This window comes from Pocillopora damicornis, chromosome 6 (assembly GCF_964200805.1).
Source record: "Pocillopora damicornis chromosome 6, jaPocDami1.2, whole genome shotgun sequence".
In the NCBI taxonomy this organism is placed as follows: Eukaryota; Metazoa; Cnidaria; class Anthozoa; order Scleractinia; family Pocilloporidae; genus Pocillopora; species Pocillopora damicornis.
In genome coordinates, this window is record NC_142675.1 from 22910449 (window position 1) to 22934644 (window position 24196).

The 24196-nt window shown below is 39.6% G+C and overlaps 2 protein-coding genes and 1 pseudogene across 2 annotated transcripts; 1 reads left to right on the forward strand and 2 right to left on the reverse strand.

The window, feature by feature from the left end:
• Positions 1 to 4798: 4798 nt before the first annotated feature.
• LOC149044506 (uncharacterized) lies at positions 4799 to 8396 on the reverse strand. The gene is made up of 4 exons (XM_089210870.1): positions 8322 to 8396; positions 8092 to 8231; positions 7445 to 7586; positions 4799 to 6853 (listed from the first exon to the last, which is right to left on the reverse strand). The coding sequence occupies exons 1-4, from the start codon at positions 8394 to 8396 to the stop codon at positions 6824 to 6826; spliced, it is 387 nt and encodes a 128-aa protein (XP_089066996.1). The 3' UTR covers positions 4799 to 6823.
• On the forward strand, positions 5473 to 6570 carry LOC149044507 (uncharacterized; annotated as a pseudogene).
• Positions 8397 to 11030: 2634 nt separating the features above from the next.
• On the reverse strand, positions 11031 to 16319 carry LOC149044508 (uncharacterized). Its single transcript, XM_089208580.1, has 4 exons — positions 16180 to 16319; positions 15166 to 15970; positions 14482 to 14483; positions 11031 to 14242 (listed from the first exon to the last, which is right to left on the reverse strand). Exons 2-4 carry the CDS (start codon positions 15844 to 15846, stop codon positions 11050 to 11052), a joined length of 3876 nt encoding a protein of 1291 aa, XP_089064706.1. The 5' UTR covers positions 15847 to 15970; positions 16180 to 16319; the 3' UTR covers positions 11031 to 11049.
• Positions 16320 to 24196: the final 7877 nt, after the last annotated feature.

Sequence of the window (24196 nt, forward strand, 5' to 3'; positions counted from 1 at the left end):
TGCTGATAGGCTGATCGATTCTTACAGAGCTCAGAATGTTTTTGAAGACGCTTTTCTGAGCCAACCAGAAGTTCTTTTGAGGGACTTTTGAGGATTTGATCCACAAAATATGATTTTTCAGGGGTACAATCCACCTTTGGGGGACGAAAGTAAGATGGGTTGGAAGAAATCTCGACTAACAAAATGGTCGACGTCCTTATAGAAGGCCATGAAGTTTGCATTTTACATGCAAATCCTTGGTGGTCTAGCTCTCAGTCCTCTTGCTACATTCATACTGATTTTGGAATAAACGTCCAATATTGATCTTTGCTTTGAAGGGCGTTATTTTTCCTCTTCAAATTGGACATCAGATCCCAGCAAAACTCAAGCTGTGTTCGTAACAGTGTCAAGTATTAGAGCTTTTTCATCGACCTCTTTCCATATTTACTTTCATTTTTTAATATTCTATTCATTTGCTACAGATTCTTCGTGCAAGTTTATGAAATTTACTGCAATGTGTGGAGTTTTTTGCATTACATGGTTTATTTATAAAGATTGTGCTTGTCAACAGTTAACTAATCGGCAGAGAGATAGCAACGAAAAACCATCACATCCAAGAAAAACAAGAAAACCACGAGGTTCACTATGTTAATGGTCGCTCCATATGCTTTTAAGCTTCCTCCCACATCGCTTTTTCAATATGCGCTGATACCTTTGTACCGAGGTAACACAGTAGATATATACTGAGCTCTTAAGATTGGTACCTTCATACTTGTGACAGCTATACTAAAGGTTATTATGCGTTTGGTAGCGCAAAGACTCGATTTTATACATCCTGGTGAATCGTTTGTGCTTGTGGTAGTTTTTTTTTTTACTTTACAGTCTGGAATCATTTTCTGCGTCTCAGTTGCATGCAGATTTCAACAGTCTCCAACTGTTTATCAAGCTGAGCTTTGGAAACAGCGCCCAGAATTATTGGGAAAAAAAAGGCTTGTGCGAAATCATTTTTACTACTTTGTGTAAAAAATGCCGAAACAAGATGGGATAGACACAGTCATGACGCCTGATAAATTTCGCACAGCAAAGAGAAGGCGTTTCGTTGCAGATTTCAGCATTCAGATGATTCTCCGTGATTCTCTAGCATTAATCACTACAGTTACTCTCAGTCAACTGAAAGATTGCACGTCTCACCGTCAGGAACCGTTCGTCGATTTTGTTTTAAATTCATTTTCGTTTTGGCTGCAAATATCCCACTTAAATGTTGCTGTAGTGCGTGTTTAGAGGAGGAAGTGGAAAAGGCATCTGTTCATTGCTTTTATTTTGACTACTTTTGCATTATTTGCATTTACGAATACTGTGCTTCACACAAATGGAAGTCATAGATCTCTCCTCGGCCTAAACGCCTAAATTTAACTGTACAGGTACATTGCGGGCGCTTTTGGTTGTTTCCGCTTGAAAACTAAACAGGACTCGTGTTGGGTTTGGGAGCCGGGGTATTTTAGCATTGATTTCCCCGAACGAAATTATTATTTGTATCTAGTTAGACTTTGCGGGGCTGTGCTATCATTTTTGTAATCATCATCGTTAATAAAGAACCAAAACTTGATATCCCGCTGTACAGGGAGTGTAATTTTGATACAGACTCTGTTCCTTTTGGCAGGTTTCGTCTAAACGACCAGAAGTATAATTTACGCTAGGTTGAAGGTAGAACAAGAAGCCAGCCATAATTTTCACGCCTCTGATTTTTATAAAACGAAATATAATGACAAATTTTGAAAAATAGTAAAAATAAAACTGATTATTTCATGACCGCGTGTAGCTCAATCTTGATGATGCCATTACAACGATGCACTTTTGCAAATGAAGTTTCTGTGGGACCAAAACTTGTTTGACCAGGGACAAAGTATTTTCACTCAGAAATTAAAATGTGGTAGTTTCTAGGCCTATATATCACTACCTGCCTTCCCTCTCCCAGGTCCCTCTCATCCTTTACACTCACTAGTTTCTTCTACGAACATCACAAATATTTCAGTGGATGAGTTTCTCACTTCATATGTTTTTGAAAATGTGGACCAAGACATAAACTTTTAAAATTCCTCTTCGACGAATTCACCCAGGTGAAGGATACGAGAGATTAACAAGTAACACCGTCCAATGCCGATGACAAGCTTGAATCATGATCAGTTTTCGAGGTGAATAAGTTATGGCGGACTCGACGACAATGAAACACATTCTCCCTTGGAATCTAGTTTCGGCATCCTTATTTGTTTTTACTTTATTTCTATTTCTATGTTTTTTTTTTCTTCAATTAATCAGTATCCGGTTGGGGTACTGCTTCCGTCAAGAGAATGTTAAAAACAATGAATGAGTCACCTGGAATCGGATCCTTGTGTTTGTGTGCAAAGTTTTCTGGGATATTCCGATAAATCTCGACCTCAGTCGACAAGGTTCTCGAGAAGGCCACAAACCATTACACATTTTAAATGAACCCAAAATTTCTGGTTAATATCATTCTTTATGTACAGCCCTCATGACATCATTTGCGAGAAAAAAATTCAGAAACGCTGTGATTGTTGCAAGATATCTAAATTCTGTGAAATGATTGGTGCGAGATACATATCCTTATGCGGCAATCTGATCGGTGCAAGATACATACCCTAATGCGGCAATCTGATTATTGCAAGCAACATACCACTCTACATGCTAACAGAGTTATCATATTTTTTGATAAAAAAAAAAAAACTCAAAAATGGTAAAAGCAACGTCGTAAAAAGTTCTAATATATGCGTTGTACGATATGTCTAACATATCTTTTGAAGGAGAATGTACATTGAAAGAGAAAAAAAAAGTTAAAAAAGCGGCCAGGGCTCGAATTTTGTACCTTCGGACAGAGAGGAGTAAGTATTGTCCATTGTGTTAGGTAAGCAGAACGTACAAAGATGGGGCATTTTTTAATCATATACATTTGATGCAAATTTAATACATGTACCTTTTCTATTAATTTCCTGCCATGTCCCCGGCCTGTAAATTGACTGGTTTATAGACTCTGTTCCAACCAAGTCTTCCTTTTCCCACAATTTTGGCGTCGACAAGAGCTGTTTATTAACCCCTCTGCATTTTGACAACATTACCTGTTTACTAAAATACTCTACAGCTTTACATCAGTAGGTAAATGCAGTCATAGACTACCTTCTATTTCGTATTGTTCAAGACTCCAAAGCTCAATTATCTCCTACTTCGTTTATATGTTATATTACCATGACCTCAACATTTCAGGTAGTCTTCATAATGTTCTCTACACGTCACCTACGGTGCTTTAAACTCTAACGACAGCCTTTTATGCGCATGATCACTTTTTTTATTCTCATGACCTTTACATGTCAATCAGGGGTGATACTGTTGAGAGAAATTAGATGTTAGTTACTCTTGTGTAAAATTTTTATTTGAGAAGGATGGGGAACAAGGCTAATTTCGGTAATCCCTCACCTCTGCCATAATCTTTGGATTTTGATTGTTGAACATCTGTCAAGTTTCTGATGACTGGGTTCAGTGGAATACCATATTTCCTGGGATAAGTGCACATGTTCTACTAAGTGCCCTCCCCAAGTAAGCGCCCAACCGGTACCCCTAAGCCACAATACGTATTTCAAAAGAAAGTGCCCCCTCACTTTCTTAAATGGTATGGATGCAAGGAAATCCCGTTCTAATGCCACTTTATATATAACTTTTGAAGCTTCAGCCATGGCAGGATCAGTACAGGAGAAAAAGTGCCCTCCTTTTGGTCAAAATTTTAAGCAAGTGCCCAGGCCCTTAGTTGAGGAAATACAGAATGTGGGTTCTCCTTGAAATCCTCTGTATTTAAGTAGCAATACCAACCACTGCTTTTAGTTTAACTGGGTGAACCACCAAAGACTATTTATCGGTGTACAATCAGGTGCTTTCATGATAGAATAGACCAGGTGAGTTAGCATGTAAGGTGGCTCAAATTAATTTGGTAAACACTAGTTCTGTAATAGATCTACACCATCAAACTTTTTTTATTTTTTCTCTGCCAAATGGTACAAAACAATGCTCAATTTCTTCAAAACAATTTAAATTAGCATCAAGTTACCATAGCAATATTAGAGCCTTTTAAAAACACCCTCTATTTTAGCCTCCTGTGCCAGTGTTACTTTGTACTTTGATGAATGGTTGTTAAATATCCACTACAGAATTTCCTGAAATAAATCAAATAAATGGGTATTTGTCAAAAATGTGCTGAATGAAACAAGTCTTTCAGTCAGGAAAATCACAGAAACCAAGTGTGAATTTGCCTGTCAGTAAGGACATCTTTTTTAGTGAGGCTAAACTGGAATATATACCAGTAGGTTCATCCTAAAACATGCTTCCTGTAGAGGCTAGCAACAAGTTATTAGTACCTCTCTCGCCCTGATTATGGCACTTTACAACTTCTGAAAACTATCATCTTTCAAGTTTGTGTCACATCAGCTCTCCAGTTGGATGAGGTGACAACGATTGCTCCAATATGACATCTGTGCTTGCATTTACCAGAAGACTGTACAAGAACAAAAGGCACTCTGATGTTTTTGTATTGGTATCACACGATTTTCAGGTGCAATTTTGTAAAAGTAAGCATGAGAAAACTTTTCAGATTAACAAAATAGCACCAACCTGTATTTATCATATGGAGCTACTTTATGCCAAATTATTTGAGATTACTCATCAAAAATACACAAGAAAATCAACACAAGTAAAATTTTGACAGAACATGCTTTAACAGATTGGCTGGAAAGATTGCAAAAGACCACATCATTCAAAACTTGTCCAGTATTTTTTTTTCAAACCATTCCAAAGAAATTAAGAAAACTTGGTTTACAATAATCAGAAAAAGTTAACTGTTTAATCAAAATCATCTGAAAGCTTGGCATTCACAAGAACATCAGTGCCATTATAAAACTTCTGGTGAATGCTTGAGCATGCTTTGAACATGCTTTGAACATGCAACATGTATAGTTTGCCCTCCTGTTGCAAATCTGCATGCATTACAAATGAGAACTACACTCTTTTCAGAGCAATCATAAGTGAGTAATTTCTTCAACTATATCATTAGGAAATGAAAAAAAAAAAATCTGAAATAATTGGTTATAGGTAAAACAAAGGATATTGCAGGAAGCAAGTCCAACAAAGGTATTCTGCTAGTGACCTGCTGTCACTTGTTTTCATACAGAAGGACCAACATTCCAATAAATCAACTGCTATTACTGTAAGCCTTTTTGGACTTTTGGACATACAAGGAAGAAAGAAAATGAGATACCACCCAGGGAGCAAGTGGTGCAATGCCTGTAAGATAAAATATTTACAGAAATGCCAAAGACTGTGGTATGGCAATAACAAAGTAAAGGAAGGTGCATCATATCATTCACACCTAACTATGTTCTCATTACCAAATTGTAATTTTTCCCTATGAAGAAGGGTGATATGGAGAACATTTTGAAACAAAAAGGGAGAGAAAAATTATTTAAGTTGTACAAACAGAAAGCCAAAAAGTGCACCATCCTGGAAACACAGCTGAATGTAGTGAGGCATCAGCTCATGGAGATGAAAGGTTTCTAACAATGAAGGGTAGCTTCTGCTTTAATTAACTTAAAGTTTTGTAAAATTTATTTCACAATTTCTTTATACTTTCATTACGGACAATTTGAAAAACAAAATAATCCTTACTTAGAAGAAACTATTGATAAGAAGTTGGATGTATTTCAAAAGGCCCTGTACAGACATGAAGTTGCCAACCCTGACCTCAAAACTTACAATCCTGGAACCATGAAACAGTTTTCAGATAAGTACAACCCCAGACTATTTTGAGACCTACTGAGCTGTATAACAGGGAAAAAGAGCTTGTCCAATAAAAGAAGAGTTGCAAGAACAGAGTGGTTTCTCTACTTCACATCCTTGCCTATTTTAGGTAATTCGCTTTAAATGGACATGAAAATGAGCATGAAACTAAGCCATTTTGCATGATTAAAATTTGAAGAATGAATGTTAATTTTGTGACAGGTCACAGAAAACTTCTGCCCTTCAGAAGGAAGGTGAACTTTGTGCATCTAGCGGAGGCATGTCCCTACAGGGATTATCAGCTGGTCAGCTTTTGGGTTACAGTACAACACACAGATCTATACAACAATGGAAAGTAGACCTTTGTAACCAACATGCAGCATTCATATCAAAACAGTTACAGAGGGCAAATGAGGTGAGTTTGTCATTTGTAAAGCAACATGTTCTTAGTACAAGTTTAAAGGTAACCACAATACTCTACATATTTAATGGAATTTGTCCTAGAAGAAAGGGCTTGGGAAAAATATCTTCTAAAGCTAAAGTTTAGTTTCCCTCAGAATTTTCATGTTCCTGTTGTCAACTCATGGTTTTAACATTAGTCATCTTTCTTAACAGCTGAAATGTTTTATAATTATAATGGTGGATGACTTCCACAACATTCACTCCCTCCATACACCATCAAAACTAGTGCACACAAACATTGTACACATGGCATTCTGTCTTGCTGACATTAATCCTACAATACATGCAGTACCATGACCAGAAATGCTCTTTGAATTCAAGTTGACCACATAGAGGGAAGCTGCAGTGTTATCTGCCAACTTTTGATACCATAGTTGATACCAAGTTACAGTTACATAGTTGATACTAAGTTACAGCTAAGATGATGTAGAACCTGGCTTGCAACCTGATCTGAACATTTACTGTGACTCATCAACCTGCACAAGAACAGATGACCACTGTTGTTAGATTGGCCTGCTTTCATTGTTTCCATGAAACATGCCTTTTTTAATCAAATCCTTGCTGCCCAATCTGTCTGGAGCTACTGAAAAAAAAAGTGAAAAAATTAGCAGAAACCTACAACAGAGGACTTTTAAAGTCCAAGGACATGGAACCCTTTAAAAATGATGAAGATCTGTTTGAAGAAGATAGCAATGCTACACCAGTTAGGAGTATGAATGTAACTGATGCTGAATCATTTTATTCATCAACAGAATGGATTCTGAAGGTTGACAATATCTTATATAGCTATCCAAGAATCCCTCTTCCATCCAAACCCAATCATTCAGTCTACAGTCTACAACCACCCTTCACCTCCAGATACAAATTCACCTGGCCATCACTGCTCTCCTAACATTCTAACGCCCATCAATATCCAACCATATCAAAATGGCAATGTCACTTTCTGGTTCTTTCCATGCATTATTTCACAGTCAACAATTCTTCGTAGAACAGGAAGCAATGCATGCACACTTATTGCCTTTTCGTTTGGCAAATTGTTTTATTCAGTCAATGTTGATATTCCTGTAATAACCAGTCCACTGAGTCAGACATGGGTGTACCAGATAATTGTTCAAGGAATCTTGCTAGACAACAGGATCTATGATTCAATCGTACAAAACTCTCCACAAACCTTTGGTGTCGTACAAGCTCTGCAAGTCTCTACAACAATGAACAATATCATCGGCCATACCACTGTGGGTCCTGAATTTCCTGTCAGCATTATTCCGGAAGCAATTCCTTCCGCTTTGTCATGTTTCTTCTGGAAACGAGCTCTACTGCAGGGAAGAACGGCTTCTGTTTAAATTGTGGGTTCCACACCGTTGTATTTATTCCAACTTCCCGAGGAATTTTTCTTTTAGATAGCCACATCCACGAAGAACAGTGGAGCTCGTGTGGCTTTTGCTGGGTGGCAGCATTCATGCATATGAGCTTCTCTCGTGCTAAAAGGAATTCAGTAATTTCCAATACACCCTTGGGACTGTAACGAATGTCAAATTCCACTGAAATCGATTTGCTACACAATTTGTAACTTGTGCTGAAGCTATGCATGGGGTAAAGCGATATTTTGCATCGTTTCCAATTTGTTCATGTATGACCATGTAGGTTAGGTGTGCTTCCGCTTCGCCTTGATAAAAAGTTCCATTTTTCTTAGAGATTTACATTTATCAATAACGCATGGTATTAATTACCTTATCTCAATTTGAATGCTAGCGTATTTTCCAAAACAGAAACAGTTGAGGTAAATAAAAAAATTAAGCTTACAATGTGCTTACTTACCGAGTGCTAAATGCGCTGAAATATTCCGGAATTTGTGATAAACAACATTTCCCAACATAACTTGTTTCACATGTCGAAGATTTCAGTTTACAGAAGTCATTTTCAAATAGCGTCCTTAAATTCCAGTTTGAAAGGAAAACCTACTTCCATGAATACACTGTTCAATAGCTCCAACCTTAAGTCGATCAAACGATCAAAAAGCACGTTAACAAGAAGATCAAGAGACTCACGCTACACATGCGCAGACGTGTTGCATCCTTGTCATTCCAGCGTGGATGAATTTCGTCGAAGAGTAAACAGAACATCGGTTTTACACTTTTTTGGACTGATATCGATGTGATCCGACCGGAAACTTTGGTAGAGTTTGTTCTCAGGAAAAAGGTCTGAAGGGTAAGTAGAATTCTTTTAGTTATAGTTCAACTAAAGCTAATTTAAATTTATCCACTTCATCATCGGTATTTGTGCAAGCTTTAAACTTGAAAAGCTTTTCAATGTAGCCTGTTTTGATAGTAAAAGCTGTTTTACAATCGAAATTAGTTTTGAATCTGTTGCCAGTTATTACAAACTTGTCGCTCGGTCGATTTGCTTACATCGTGCAGAACGCCAATTGTTCTCACGACACCTACTTACAGTAGCGAAAGTTATATTAGCACTGAAGCGTAATTTGGAGAGCTTTGATTGGTCATAGATTACACGGGCTTTCCTCCTCAGGGAATATCGCTTTAGCTCATTAACTGTTCAAGCGGAGCTTAGAAACAATAGCTTAGCAAGTACTTGTCCCATCTTGCCCCAAAAAATTTTCAAAATTTTCGCAACTTCTCCTATTCCCATTCGTAGGTCCGGCCAAGCGTTTATGACGATTGGCCCCCGTATAGCCGCTAACTATGGCTTATAAATACAGGTTGATCTGTCGGATGAAAACCAAATTACTTGCGTAGCTCTAAAGAATCCCGAATCGTATAAATAGAATTTTATTCGATCTGAAACAATAAATAAATAAGATTTCTAAACAACAGAACCTAACCAATAAGCACATCACATTATCTTCAAAACACGAACAGATTTAATCGCTAATTACATGCGGTCTTACAGAAATTACACTAACAGAAATCAACGCGAATAATTGAATGTAACAAAGCCTAAGGAAACCAAAAACGACTTATAACAACTGACTTGCTTCGTGACGGGATTCCAGAGTTAAACTAAACTGTATAATCATCAAAAACGGGAAAGCTATTCTGATTCATACCTCCGACACGACACGTGTAAAACACTAACTAAAAACCATCAACTTACTCATATTTCAGTGTCAATCAAGGTGATCAATAAGTGAAAAGAAAAGGTGGAATATTAAACTCAATAAACTTTTAAACGTAACGCAAATGTCACGCGAGCAATGTTCTTCTCGAAACACTCTCCGCCTCGATGAGAGCGTTAGCTCTCATCTTTACTTGTCCTTGTCGTCGTATCCCTCTGCTGGGTATATAACTGCAATCTTGGTGATGGGCCTTTCATACTCGCCAGTGCGGGTTCTAACCTTTACGTTCCTGACCTTTCCATCCTCTCCGGGGTAGACACTGACTACTCGGCCAACATTCCATGTTCCACGAATTGCACTTGAAGTTTGCACGATCACAAAGTCATCAACTCGAACATTGCGTTTTTCTGCATGCCACTGTTTTCTGGGTAGTAGCGACGGGAAGACATCTCTTGTCCAGCGGGTCCAAAACGAGTCGACTATTTTCTGGACAAATTCGACTCTGTGCCTAGGATTCTTTGTGTGTCTGAATGGTCTTTGTGGAACAGTAGACGATGCTCTTCCAAGTAACATATCATTAGGGCAAAGATATGAACCATCGTCGGGATCACTGGGGATTCGGCCCATTGGACGTTGGTTGACTAAATTTGCAACTTCAACGAGACAGGTCTGCAGCTCTAGTGAGGTGAGTATTTGCTCGCCAACTGCCTTTTTTAAGCCGATCTTGCAACTCTCTACCAAGGATTCCGCACAACCATTCTGATGTGGAGCTGCCGGAGTCGTGAACTGCCACTTCATTCCTCTTTCCGCGGAGAATTCTTGTAACTATTCGGTATCCAGTCCCTCAATCATTTCCCACAGCTCTCGTTCTGCACCAACTAACTGGGAGCCATTGTCGCTTATCATAAACGCGGGAACCCCTCTTAAGGCATAAAATCTTCTGAGAACTTGCATAAACTCCATCGTCGTGCAATCCGCTGCTAGTTCAAGATGAACTGCTCTTGTGTTTAAGCATGTAAAAATCACAGCATAGTGCTTGGCAATCTTGTTGCGGCTGATCCTGACTCGGTAAGGGCCAAAGTAATCACATGACGTGTGGTGAAACGGTGGAGTAAACGGTGCCAGACGACTTTTAGGTAAGTCAGCCATGACTTGCGATTCTACTTTTGCTCCAATTTCACGGCAAACCACACAACGGAACTTGACTGATTTCGCCAGGTCGTGAGCTCGAACAATCCAGTACTTTGTTCTTGTTTTTGCCACTGTCGCTGCCACTCCGGAGTGTACAAACTGATGAGCATGCTGGACAATGAGGCGCGATATCCGATGATCTCGGGGAAGTAACACAGGATGTCTGGTCTCATATGAAACTAAAGCTTTGTCTGCTCGGCCACCTACTCTCAATACGCCTTCTTGGTCTACGTAAGGGCTGAGGTTTCTAAATTCTCCTTTGCTGAGGCGGTCTTTCAGGGTTTTCTGACTCTCCTTTAACCAGTGCGTCTCTGCACAATTTAACTCTTCGGGCGAGAGAGGACCATCTTTAGGCTCCAGTGCTTTTTCTTCCTCTGCCGATTCTTTGCGCCCACGTGCTCGCAATCTCCTGATAAATCTCAACGCGTAAGCGGTAACTCTGATGAGCCGCCTCCAGTTTGAAAACTTGTTGCAATCAATGGGAGACTGAGTATTGATCTGCTCACCAACTATGTGAACTTTACGGTGCTCCTTCTCAACTTCAACTTCATCAGCAACTGTGGCCACTCGCTCTCGGGGAGACGCAGAAAGTCTGGTCCATACTGCCACCTGCCAGCCAAGCTTTCCACTGGAATTCCACGTGATACGTCATCCGCTACGTTTTGCTCTCCTGGGACGTGTCTCCACTGAGCAGGATCTGAATTATCTTGGATCTCTCCAATTCTAACTGAAACAAATGGTTTGAATCGCCTTGTTTCGCTGCAGATCCATGCCAACACAATCTTGCTATCCAGGAAGAACACTGATTTATCAAACTTCAGCCGAGATTCTTTAAGAATGGTCTTGCCCAGTCGGGAGGCTAACACTGCACCTTGAAGCTCTAAACGGGGGATTGTCAGTTTCTTCAAAGGTGCTACTCTTGACTTGGCCGCGATGAACTGTGCATTGAAACCTCCAGTACTCAATTGCCATCTTGCATATGCACAAGCTCCAAATGCATCTTCTAAGGAAGCATCAGAGAAAACACAAAGGACGGGCTGTCCAATTGCGTTTGCCGGCGTGAGACATCTATCAAACCGCACCCCATTCAATTGTACCATCTCTTGAAACAGTCCTTTCCACCTCTCAGACAGTTCGGGCGGTAACTCTTCATCCCAGCTGATTCCCCTTCTCCAAAGCGCCTGAAGAGCGATCTTGGCTCTTATCATGAATGCACTTGCAAATCCAATGGGGTCATAGATGCGGGCTATTTGGCTCAGCAATTTCCTCTTTGAAAGCTGTATTGGCTCTTGACAATCAAGGAGATCCGATTTTACTGCAAACGAAAATGTATCTGTACTGCTGTCCCAAACCACGCCCAACACTTTTTCTACACTTCCTCCTAGCAGGAACGTTGCTGCTTTCTGTTCTTCTTCTTTGGGGGCTCCTGAGAGTGTTTCCGCTCTGTTTGACACCCAGCCTTTTACTCTGAAACCTCCTGTCTCCAGTACGCTGTCTATATCTCTAGTCAGGTCACGTGCCTCTTCTGTGGTTGATACTGAGTCGCAGATGTCGTCCATGTAGGTGTTATCCTGAATTACTTGTGCTGCTGCTGGGAAGGCTTCTTTCGCTTCTGTTTTTCGAAGGGCTATCTGCGCCATTGCGGGGGCTGGTTTATCTCCGAATGTCAAGACTGTTTTGACATAAACGTCCGGCTCACAGTGTGTCTGTAAGTTCCTCCATAAGAACCTGTGCACGTGCTGGTCCATTTCTGGAATGCGGATTCTATGGTACATTTTGGATATGTCTCCAATAAAAGCCACCTGATTTTCTCGGAACCTGAGAACAACACCAAATAAGTCATTCAACAGGTCAGGTCCTTTCATCCAATATTCGTTCAACTTGTGCCCTTGGAATGCTGCCGACGAGTTGAACACGATCCGAACTGGCGTGCTCTTGCTTTCCGGCCTTAAAACCTCGTGGTGTGAGATGAAGTGAACAGGACCAGGGTATTCTCTTGCCTCTTTCTCTGTTAATCGTCTTGAAAACTGCAAGTGATTCATTTCAACCATTTGAAGATCATAGGCAGCGGCGTGATCTGGATTCTTCAACAGCCGTCGTTCGGTCGCCTCTAATTTCTTCTTTGCTTGAGACTTGTTGTTGGGTAACTGACGTGGATCCTTTTTCCAGGGATAAGGGATAAGCCATTGATTGCCTATCTTCTCGCAGGATTCTTCTATAATCTTGGCTTCTTCCCTTTCAATCTGACTGAGCTTTCCAGCTTCACAATTGCAAGGCTTTACAGAAACACCCATACTTTCCGTGGTCCAAAATTCTGTCATGTCCATAGGCGTTTCGAGCTTGATGTGGTAAACATGACTTGCCTCTGACTGTTTGCCAGGAACTGCTCCAAATACCACCCAACCGAGAGGTGAATAGCGAGCTACCACATTTCCTGCCTCTCTCGTTTCCCCCTTGTGCAGCTTTGCTTGATCTATTCCAATGAGCAAGTCTATATGTCCATTTCCTCGACGAAACTGACCTTTTTCGAGACCAAGTTGTCTTGCAATGTCGGTAACCTTGACATCTGTGATGTCCTCACTAATACAAGGTATTCCAATTGCCTGTATGACGTGCGCACTGCGGTCTTCCAGTGATCTGATTCGCACCTGGTAACTCTTCGTGCTGAGCTCCTCTTCTTGGCCGCCCACCTTTGTGATTGTGATCACAACGTGCTTCCCTTTTAACTTGAGGGCTTCCGCCACACTCGACCTGATCAAACTTATTTGAGCTCCCGAATCCATTAAGACGTTCGCTCTCTGCAGGAGATGGCCTTGTCCAACTATGTCCACTTGCACGATAGGCAACAATGCTTTCTGGTTGTTAATCACCGACGTAACAGTTGCGATAGTCGACTGAATTGCTCTGTGCAAGAGAGGGTGATGGTAATAAGGGCACTGGATTCCATTGCTTTTTTCAGGACACTGGCGTCTTCTGGAACAATTGCTGGACCTGTGATCTCTTCCGGCACGTTTTAAGCAACTGAAGCATGCGTGGTTCTCCTTCACAGCCTTTATCCTATCTTCTAGATTTAGCGAGGCAAACTTCTGGCACTGATCAGTCCAGTGACTTGAATTTTTGCAGATCCAACACTTGTGTGGGAGACCTGACTTTGGAGCGTTAATATCGGATCCAAAATGGCCAACAGGATGCCTTGTTGGTGGGCCTGTGCTTCTCAATGCTGCCGTCGCTCTCATCCTGGACTTCATCTCAGTGTTCATCCACACAATAAGCTGCGCCAGGGTCGCCTCCTTTCCGCTGTTCTCTAAGTGTCGCGCCCATACTTTGCGGTCGTCAGTACACATTCTCTGCTCGATAAGGGCCAACATGTGGTTGTTGTCCATGTCATGCGGACGTCCAACCTCTTTCAGTGTGGTAAAACTTCTTTGCACAAGGTGCACCAAATCACAAAACCTAGCATCTTCTCCATCGCGAAGAGGTCTGAACTTAGTGATGTCCTGGGTTATGGTGTCTGCTACGAATCTAGGGTCGCCGTACACTGAGTCCAGATAGCTCCATGCGGCGTCGTAATCCGTACCGATACCTTTAATCAAGTCTAGCGGTCGCCCTTGTAAGCTAGTACGGAGCAAAGAAATTCCGTCTCTCTTGCTGTATCTGCTATCCACAGCGTGTTTGAAGTCTGACCGGAAGATCGCATAGTCCCTGACGTTGTGACGATAAAGTTTTCGCCCCAAACTGGGGAACTGACTCTTCGCGGACGGCACAATAACAACTGGGGGAACTAACTCTGTAGAGACGACTTGGCAGCGAGAACGGAAACTCGTCACGATTTCCTGGTACACGGAGACCTGCTTCGAGCGAGCTTATACGGACGTCAAGGATAAGACAATCTTTGGTTCCACAGTACTTTTATTCTAGGTCAGGCCAACAAGCGACATGACCTCTAGCATACTCTAGTTTGCAATCATCAAAGCTGTACAAGGTACTTGCTTAAGAAGTAACTGGTGTGAACTGCTATTGTTACACAAATCGCAATATTTGAATAAGGACACAAAGGAGCGGAAAAAAGTATCTTTGAAGCTAAACAAAAACTACTTAAATATTCCATCTGTTTCTACGACGGAAAGAATCTCAAAATTAAAAAGACGGATGCAATAAACTCTAGGCCATTAAAGTAGGAAACCTAGGTGCGATGTTACAGCTCTGGTATAGAAAACAATACCTATCTTAATTGCAGCAGCGCAGCTCAGGAAATAAAAAACGAAAAAGCAATTAAAAGTTTCTGCTTATTTATACAAGATTGGTTTGGAAACCATCGCATGAAAAGAAATTAGATTTACGCGTTTAAACTCAGCTGCTATCTACCATGAAAACCAATGTTTCCAGAAAGACTATTAACACTTATATTTACCTAAAAAAAACCATGTAATAATGACAAAAGTGCCGACAAGCAGGTGCATAGTAAAAGTGAGTAATCGATAAAAATCTATTCAAAAGCTACAGTGGTTTTTATCCATTTTTTGATTTATCAAAATGAAAGGACTTGAAATGGTTAATTGTGAAAGTTTACGAATAAATATGTTTCGAATAACACACGCGGGAATATCAATGAATTTTCCCGTAACAACGTCCCCTGCGAAGCGAGGCATTTTCGGCTTCTCCATCTTAAAACCACAAGAAGTATTTACGCTGCTTTCATGTATGGTGCCGTTGTTACCGTTTCCTCCAGGATTTTCTCCAGCTATCGTATGTCTATTTCCTGACTCAGTTTCTGTTCCGTTCGCAGCTGTGGCCTTAACACTTCCTTTGCCTTGTCCTGCTGAATTTCTCACTTGTTTCGTGATTTCCATCTCAATTACGCTCTCTGAGTCCTTCGCTCCGCTTTCCAGCTCCGAAGTTCCGCTCTCCAATCCTGGTTTTCCACTTTCCACGATGGGTGTTCCGTTGTCCGATGCCGACTTTCCGCTGTCCAATCCAGATTTTTCGCCTTTCGATACCGATTTCGCTTTCGAGTAATCCTTTGCCCCGATTTCCATCTGAAGATAGAAGTTCTCGCACTCCTCCAACCATTTCTCCTCCGCTTCGAATGCTTCATCGTCCTGAATCAACTGTGTGTATTCCTCGTGCTTTACCACCAAGTTCTCGAACGCTGTTTTCATGCCGTGAAAGGCTTCCATAATTTCGTCTCTGGGCCTGCTCTCTTTTAGCTTTTTGCGCAAGGTATTCCCACGGCGGGTAAACGCTGCCTTCGCCGTCCTCCTCGTTCTTTTAGCCTCGTCCAATGCCGCTTCTGATTCTGCCATCATTAGTTTTCACCCTTCGGACTCCGGTAAGCAGTGAAATCGAATTGAAGTGATCCGTCGGATGAAAACCAAATTACTTGCGTGGCTCTAAAGAATCCCGAATCGTATAAATAGAATTTTATTCGATCTGAAACAATAAATAAATAAGATTTCTAAACAACAGAACCTAACCAAAAATAAGAGACCTAAGCACATCACATAATCTTCAAAACACGAACAGATTTAATCGCTAATTACATGCGGTCTTACAGAAATTACACTAACAGAAATCAACGCGAATAATTGAATGTAACAAAGCCTAAGGAAACCAAAAACGACTTATAACAACTGACTTGCTTCGTGACGGGATTCCAGAGTTAAACTAAACTGTATAATCATCAAAAACGGGAAAGCTATCCTGATTCATGCCTCCGACACGACACGTGTAAAAAACTAACTAAACACCATCAACTTACTCATATTTCAGTGTCAATCAAGGTGATCAATAAGTGAAAAGAAAAGGTGGAATATTAAACTCAATAAACTTTTAAACGTAACGCAAATGTCACGCGAGCAATGTTCTTCTCGAAACACAGGTGTTAACTTGTAAAACTCTCCGAAGAAGTCTACGACAGTTAGACGAAAAAGAAAAGAAATTTTACAACTACTGTTCGCAGAGTGCTGCTCACCAGTTTAAGTTTTAAAGATTTTTCTAAAAATTTGGCGCGACAGCTGTGGCCACTTTTTCTGTGCAATTTGAGACGTGGGGACAGAGACACCAACACAACATTTCACCTGCCGTTCGGTTCGAAAGTTAAGTTTTCATCCCATGTTCATTTGTTAAATTGAATAGGAAAAAAAAAACACTTCGAACGGAAAACAGAATTATTTTAACATCTGATTCTTTTGAAAAAAGGTCTCCTAAACGAGTGGCCCTGATTATAAACATTTAAGCATGGTAAACACATTAGCCTTAACTTGGCTGTTTCTCGAAGCTCTGCGGTTTCCTACATGCCTTTTTTTTCACGTGAAAAGGGGGGGGGGGGTTGATTATATATAATAAACACTAAAAGAACTACAGCTGATGGAAATTTTAAATTTCTCATCTAAAGGCTGTCGATACAAACTTATTAATGACTCTAAAAATATAAAAATCTAGAACAAAATTTTTTTAGTATGGATTAGCTTTTCATTTTTCTGGAATCGAAAGTCGAGTTTGCAAAATTCAAGTGAAAAGCAAACCAACTGTGATAAACACCTTAAACAAGTCAAGATACTTTTTTCCCTTAATACAACAAGTTACAAATCGTAAATATCATTCTTCTTGATGCCTTTCCCAGTGTCACCGATGCCTTTCCCAACGCCTCTATTGGTTCATATAGCAGTAAAAATATTTTTCCAGTCAAAGCATTTGGAAAATTGCTTAACTTTTTAAGTAGTGAAGTATAACTTGGTAACATTTTGGCTTTACAACACGATTATTTTTTGCAAGTTACAAAATGTAGATATAATTCTTCTTGGTGCTTTTCCAAATGCCACCGATGCCTCTTCCAATACCTCCATTGTTTAATACAACAGTAAAAGATGTATGTACAATCAACACTTTTGAAGAATTGCTTAACATTTTATTTAGCGAAGTATACTGTTAACATTTCAGCTTTCCAAGACTATTGTTTTCTGCAGCTACAACTGATATGTCTCTATATGAAGTATTAAAGTTGTTTCCCTGCTGACCACTCTTATTTTGATCTTTTCTTCTTTCCCCGCTCATAGCCTGTGATATAGTAACTCCTGCTTGTGTGACATGCTCAATGAGCATTCGATTTTGTAACTATCTGCTACATATTCATCTCTTTCTACATCCTACTCGACAAACACTTCGGTTCTATCATAACCCATTTAGGATTCAATTTTCATCAGAAAATCCACCCACACAATTTTTCTATGATAGTGAGGACCTAATAAAGTCTTAAAAGTCACTTTGACACTTGTTTCTTCGAAACGAAAAAACAGCACTAACCCTTTTAACTCCCATGAGGGACCAGGACAGAATTTCTTCTTACAATATCAACCAGATAAAAGATGAGAAAAGAAAAATATATCAATTTTGGGGATAATTAATTGATCCAACACTTAATTCTCTGAACCAACATTATAAGAATAGTATGGTTGACAGTAAGGAGAATTACAAATTGATGTGGGAGTTAAAGGGCTAATTAACAAATAGAGAAGCCTTGACTGTGCTCTGTTCTGTTGTAAAGCAAGCAGTAAGCGGCTAGAGCATGAAAGAAGTGTAGGGAGAAACGCGAGTTGTAGTTGAGTATTTCTCCCCACAATGAATTTTACACAATGAATTCACACAATTAATTTTAATAGTCAGGCGAGTTAGGTTATTTTTTTCATCATTCCCGTTTTGTTCTGGTTTTTTTTTCCTTTTTTTTTAACACAAAACTTATATACTATATGAGTGTTAGCTGTGTTTAATTTTTATTACTGTACATAGGCGTGCAATCTAGCTGAGTACGAAAACCTCCAAAACTCAGACTGTCCATTTTGTTCTCTCTTTGAGGATTTTCATCTATGCTCACGTTTTAATAATGTAAATTACAGCACCTAGTATGTTTACAAACCTTGGTTTGGTTCTCCTGTTGCTACTTGCTGGCTTGCTTGTTCTGAAATTTCACTTCCAATTATCAGAAAAAGCTAGAGATAAGTCCTGGAAAAGGTCAGACATAGTACAATTTGGCAGATGGCATGACAGCTTTAGCTCAGCTCTATGCTTTACACTCTTATAGAGCACTCTATTTCAACCAATGGCATTATTCAGTTGAAGTAAGGATTTGTTTGTTAAGTATGTCTTTGCTGACAACAAAGAAATAACTGTACAAGCATTGCTGCCTTGACTACCCTCTATTGTTGACTGAGATAGGAAGGCTGGCAGTTCCCAGAATGCGACTGATTGTGTAGTTGAAGATGGAACATGTATTGAAATGGATTTGGTGGCACACTTGAGTTAGAAAACTGTTGTTGAGCTACTGATGGTGTTTGTTGTCAAGATTGATTGTGTGATTGTATTAGGTAAGGGCAGGTAAGAAGAAAACCTCAAGATATTTTGTGGTCAGGTTACCCACAGTTGAAAAGTGGTTTCAGCATGAATTTGCAATAAAAGAAAAGAAGCAGACCTTTCCGTGGTATGTCCTCCTTCTTGAGTTGTCCTATGTGGAACACTTGGTTGTGGTATAATTAGTTGTTCCAGATTTCTAGTTATCATATTTCCCCTGTCATGGGATTTGTAAAAATCTGAATACCTAGAGGCATGTATTGCTAGCTGGTTTTCAGGCTGTTTATGACTATTGTGGCTGCCTGCAATGTTGCTACTTGTATTATGCTCTTTATTACATCCATTTTGGAAACATTGGTGGTCCCTGTAATCTGATTGGCTGTAATTGATGTGATTTATTCACGAATTGCACCTTTTTTTTATTTAAATCACATCTTTTTCCCAGGCAACGAGGAGGCCACACTAAAAACGAAATGACCGATCAGATTTCAAGGCTTGTTTAAAGTAACTGATCAAATTGCAGAAAAATGAAAGACAAAGAGTATCATGTGGCAAATTTTGCAACTTTTGTTTCCAAAACTCTTACTTTTTCCCCCAAGAGATGGATGAATTTTCAGACTGGCTCAGTACTGCATCAATAAAATGTTCGAACTGACCAAGTCCTGTATTTGGGCAATTTCAAAATGGATGTAATAAAGTGGTAATTGAACCTCGTGTCGTGTAATTTTGGTCTGAAATCATACTTGTGATTTCAAATCGAAGTCGCGCTGCGCGCTCATTCGATTTTGAAATCACGCGTATGATTTTAGCCCAAATTGCACTCCACTCAGTTCAATTACTATTATATAATACCTTTTTATAATAAAGTTCGGATATAACGCGCGCTGTCGTTGGTTGAAAGAGCGTGCTCTATGAGAGTATAGAGCATAGAAGGTAATTTAGTGTTAACAACTGGGTTGAAAACGTAAATTAGCCACCGTAAAGAGTAAAAAAGCTAAAGCTAGCTTTTTTACTCTTTACGGTGGCTAATTTACGTTTTCAACCCAGTTGTTAACACTAAATTACCTTCTATACTCTCCCACCGACGCAGCACCACAGTTTCTTTAGAAACTTACCCCTTCATTCATTTATAGAGCATAGAGCTGAGCTAAAGCTGTCACGCCATCTGCCAAATTGTGCTATGTTCGACCTTTTCCGGGACTTCTTTTTAGCTTTTTTCCGATAATTGAAAGTGAAATTTCGGAACAAGCGAGCCGGCAAGTAGCAACAGAAGAACCAAATAAAGGTTTGTAAACATATCAGGCGCCGTAATTTACGTTATTAAAACGTGAGCAGATGCGAAAATCCTTAAAGGAAAAACAAAATAAACATTCCGAGTTTTAAAGATTAATTCACGCTCAGTTAGATTGCAAGCTTACGTACGGAAATAAAAATCAAACACAGCGAACACTCATATAGTATTTAAAGTTCAGTGTTCAAAAACAAAACAGAGCAAACAGAAATGATGAAGAATATAACCAAACTGGCATAACTGTTAAAATTCATTCTAATCATGACGGTGTCTGAGCGAATATGATTATGCTGAAGTCCATCGCGGCTCGCTCATCATGGCGATCTCCGGTCATCACGGTAAAGCAAGTCTCAGAAACTATATCGGCCACCCTTGCGAGTGAAAAAATAAGAGCTTGCTCTGATATCCTTTCCGATGCGTTGAGTGGAAAGTCACTGCAGCCGAGTTTTGCCGTATCCCGAGCGATCTTCATGTTTCGGTGAATTCGGCTGTCATTCAAAAAACACTCGCCTTGAACAGTTTGTTTTCTACCTTGTCATGTGAAAAAATTCGCGTGTTTTTATGAGCCATAATTCGGCTGAAGTTCACTGAACATTTCACTTTAAGATTCTGTATTAGAGACTTAAAAACTTCAGGCAAAAATGTTAAATTCGACTTGCCGAACTATTTCAGTTTGTGAACTATCGTAGAATGTGATCGTTTTTTAACTTTGATGGTTTGACACTTTTGACAGCTTTAGTCTTGTACAGCCAATCAGATTATTTGAATCGTTCTAACAGGAATTCTGATTGGCTTATTGTAGCGTGCTTTATGAGAGTATAGAGCATGCTGGGTTGAAAACGTAAATTAGCCACCGTAAAGAGTAAAAAAGCTGACGTTTCGAGCGTTAGCCCTTCGTCAGAGCGATTAGAGGAATTGTGGGTTGTGTATGGTATATATGTAGAAAGTGGAGCTACGCCATTGGTGGGAATATGATGACGAAAAAACAGGAATAAATTAGTTGAATGAAAAGCGCTCGTTGATTCCGTGGGGATTAAGGGTGCCGATTTGAAATATAAATTTTTGTTCTAGTGTTTTACGGCTTTCCGAACTGCCTAGATGTAAGGAAAGGCCGCAAACTGCCATATGCTGTTTAGAACAAGGACGCATCCAAGCCAGTCGCTAGACACTTTAATCTTCCTTATCATTCTAAACAGCATATGGCAGTTTGCGGCCTTTCCTTACATCTAGGTAGTTCGGAAAGCCGTAAAACACTAGAACAAAAATTTATATTTCAAATCGGCACCCTTAATCCCCACGGAATCAACGAGCGCTTTTCATTCAACTAATTTATTCCTGTTTTTTCGTCATCATATTCCCACCAATGGCGTAGCTCCACTTTCTACATATATATCCATACACAACCCACAATTCCTCTAATCGCTCTGACGAAGGGCTAACGCTCGAAACGTCAGCTTTTTTACTCTTTACGGTGGCTAATTTACGTTTTCAACCCAGTTGTTAACACTAAATTACCTTCTATACTCTCCCACCGACGCAGCACCACAGTTTCTTTAGAAACTTACCCCTTCATTATAGAGCATGCTGACGACACTGTTGTTCGCTTTGGAAATAAAGTTTGTTTTGAAAATTGAAAGTAATCCTTGGGTAATTTAACGGATTCTTTATTATAAAACAAATAGAGAAGCCTTGACTGTGCTCTGTTCTGTTATAAAGCACTTAGGAAGCGGCTAGAGCACTCAAGAAGTGGGAAGAAACACTCGACTACGTCTCGTGTTTCTCCCTACACTTCTTTCGTGCTATAGCCGCTTCCTGCGTGCTTTATAACAGAACAGAGCACAGTCAAGGCTTCTTTATTTATTAAATTGTAGGAGAATCACTTCACTTAGTTACTCTTGTTAGAAAAGGGTCATGCTATGGCTGGGACATGAATGCCTTATTTATTGCTGCACTGGCTTTATCAAATAGTTTAGTAGGCACGTTCATAACATGAAAAGCATCAATGAGATGCACAGGAAAAAATTCCTAAAACACATGCATGGGTATTTAGCTTTTTACATTTTGAATAAAACCCATCAGTGGTTTTTATAGAAAACCATAAATGTTAATTTAACCATATTAATGTTTATTACAAATAAACCAACAGTGTTAATCAATTTCCCCACAAGAGATGTGTGGTGGCACATTACAATTAAAAACAAGGATGGTTTTTGTTTAAAAACTTCTGAAATGTTTGTATATTTTCCATTAATGGGAAAACAAATCACAAATACACTCTTGTAAAATTAAGAAACAGCTTTGTATTCTGGTGAGAAAACATCATGTTTATCAAATTACCATTAATGTGAAAATACAGAAGTTGTGCAGCCAAATCCCATTCATGTTTTTTGGAACAAGAATGGATTGGTCACATTTGTTTTGGTGGCATTTTATAACAATAGTCCAGCATGTTTTTTTACTTAAAGACCATGGATGGTTTATGTATTTTCCATTGATGGGGAAACAAGTCCATACAAAACCTTGTTGTGAAATTAAAGAAACAATCTATTGTTTTGATGGAAAAAAACATCCCTGTTCATGCTCTTTTCAGTTGCTATAACATACTACATAGTCCATCCATGAAATAGTTCACCATTATCATTGTTCTCCCTCCCCATTGCTGTGAAATAAGAGAAACTAAAATCACTGTCTCCAAGGAATTGAAAGACAAAGTTTCTAAAGATACAAAAATATTTCAGTTACATTTTTTCACTGAAAGAACAGAAGTACAGTAAAAGATATGACTACATCATATCATTTTTAAGGTAAAACATTCCATGTGAACTTAGGAGATGTGAGTGTCAGAATGTAATAGTTTTCTCCAAAATGGAAAAGAACACAGAAATTATATGGATCTGGAGTTAGTCTTTTCAAATTAAAATGAAGTTTCTTATTCTTAACTAAGTCTGGATTTTTAGCTTCATGTGTGATTATTACATTATCCAGGTATCTCCTCTCCATTCACCATTTGCATGACACAAAATAGAGTCCCATGAGACAATATCTTGGGCCTGTCTCCTTTCCTGGCATTGCACATACAGGGTTCCACCAGGTCTTTTCACATCCTCCACATAGTAAACAACTTTGGCTGTCTTTGCCCTCTCTTGAATAGTCAACACCTTGGCCAGCCAGGGGTGAGGGTTGTCTCCTTTGATGAAAATCATATCATCTATTTGTGGATGGAATGGCACTTGGATGTCACCCCATGTAATTGGCATGATTTCTCTTTGAAAATCTAGCACTGTTCTCCTACCAGGATGTAGAGGATCATTGTAATTGTACAGTATAGCCTTCCTCAAAATTGCTGTAACTGGAGCGATCAAAACTTGGACACCAGCGGTAATATCAGTTATCAAGCCTCCACTGTAAGGGTCAGATAAAGGGTTACCCTCCTCATCCAGTTCCATAGAGTACTTCAAGACTTTAACAGTTTTTGAGAACTTTCCATCAACTTCAAGACACAAGAAGTATTCTACTTGGCAAACATGCTGCTCATTGGCATTATCCAGCAAAACCACGTGTTCTCCTTTTCTGTAAAGCATGCCTTGGGGTGTTTGATCTGGTTTCCACAAGTTTTTGAAAGAAAAGGCTGTGTCTGGAAAAACAGAAGGCAAGGAAGAATCAGACATAATCAAGTCAATATCCTCTTGAGATAAATGCACTTCACTGGACAGCATTCCTCCAACCAAAACCCCCTCCTTAAAGCTACTTGCAGACTCTGGGTTAGTGGCAATCAGTTTCTTAATGTGTTTAGCAGCTTTCAAAGATTTTGCACACATCTTTTGAAAATCCACTTTGAAACTGGGCTCTTCTTGAGGTAGGAAAGTAGCTCTCACAACTTTAAGTAATTCTCTGAAGGATTCACGTTTGGCAAATGAACATTCTATGTTCTTGAAATTGCTTGAGATGCCCACATATCGCCTTACAGCTCCTTCATAGGGATAACACCAATAGTTGTCAGGATGAGAAAATCGATAAGCATC

Excerpts from the sequence above, each read along its gene's own strand:
- LOC149044506 (XM_089210870.1), bottom strand. The coding sequence starts at position 8,396 with ATGTTCTGTTTACTCTTCGACGAAATTCATCCACGCTGGAATGACAAG. Across the intron at positions 8,232-8,321 it reads CACGTCTGCGCATGTGTAGC|GTTTTCCTTTCAAACTGGAA; the intron begins GTGAGTCTCTTG and ends TCATGGAAGTAG. Across the intron at positions 6,854-7,444 it reads GAGCTTGTACGACACCAAAG|CTCCAGACAGATTGGGCAGC; the intron begins GTTTGTGGAGAG and ends TTTTTTCAGTAG.
- LOC149044508 (XM_089208580.1), bottom strand. The coding sequence starts at position 15,846 with ATGATGGCAGAATCAGAAGCGGCATTGGACGAGGCTAAAAGAACGAGG.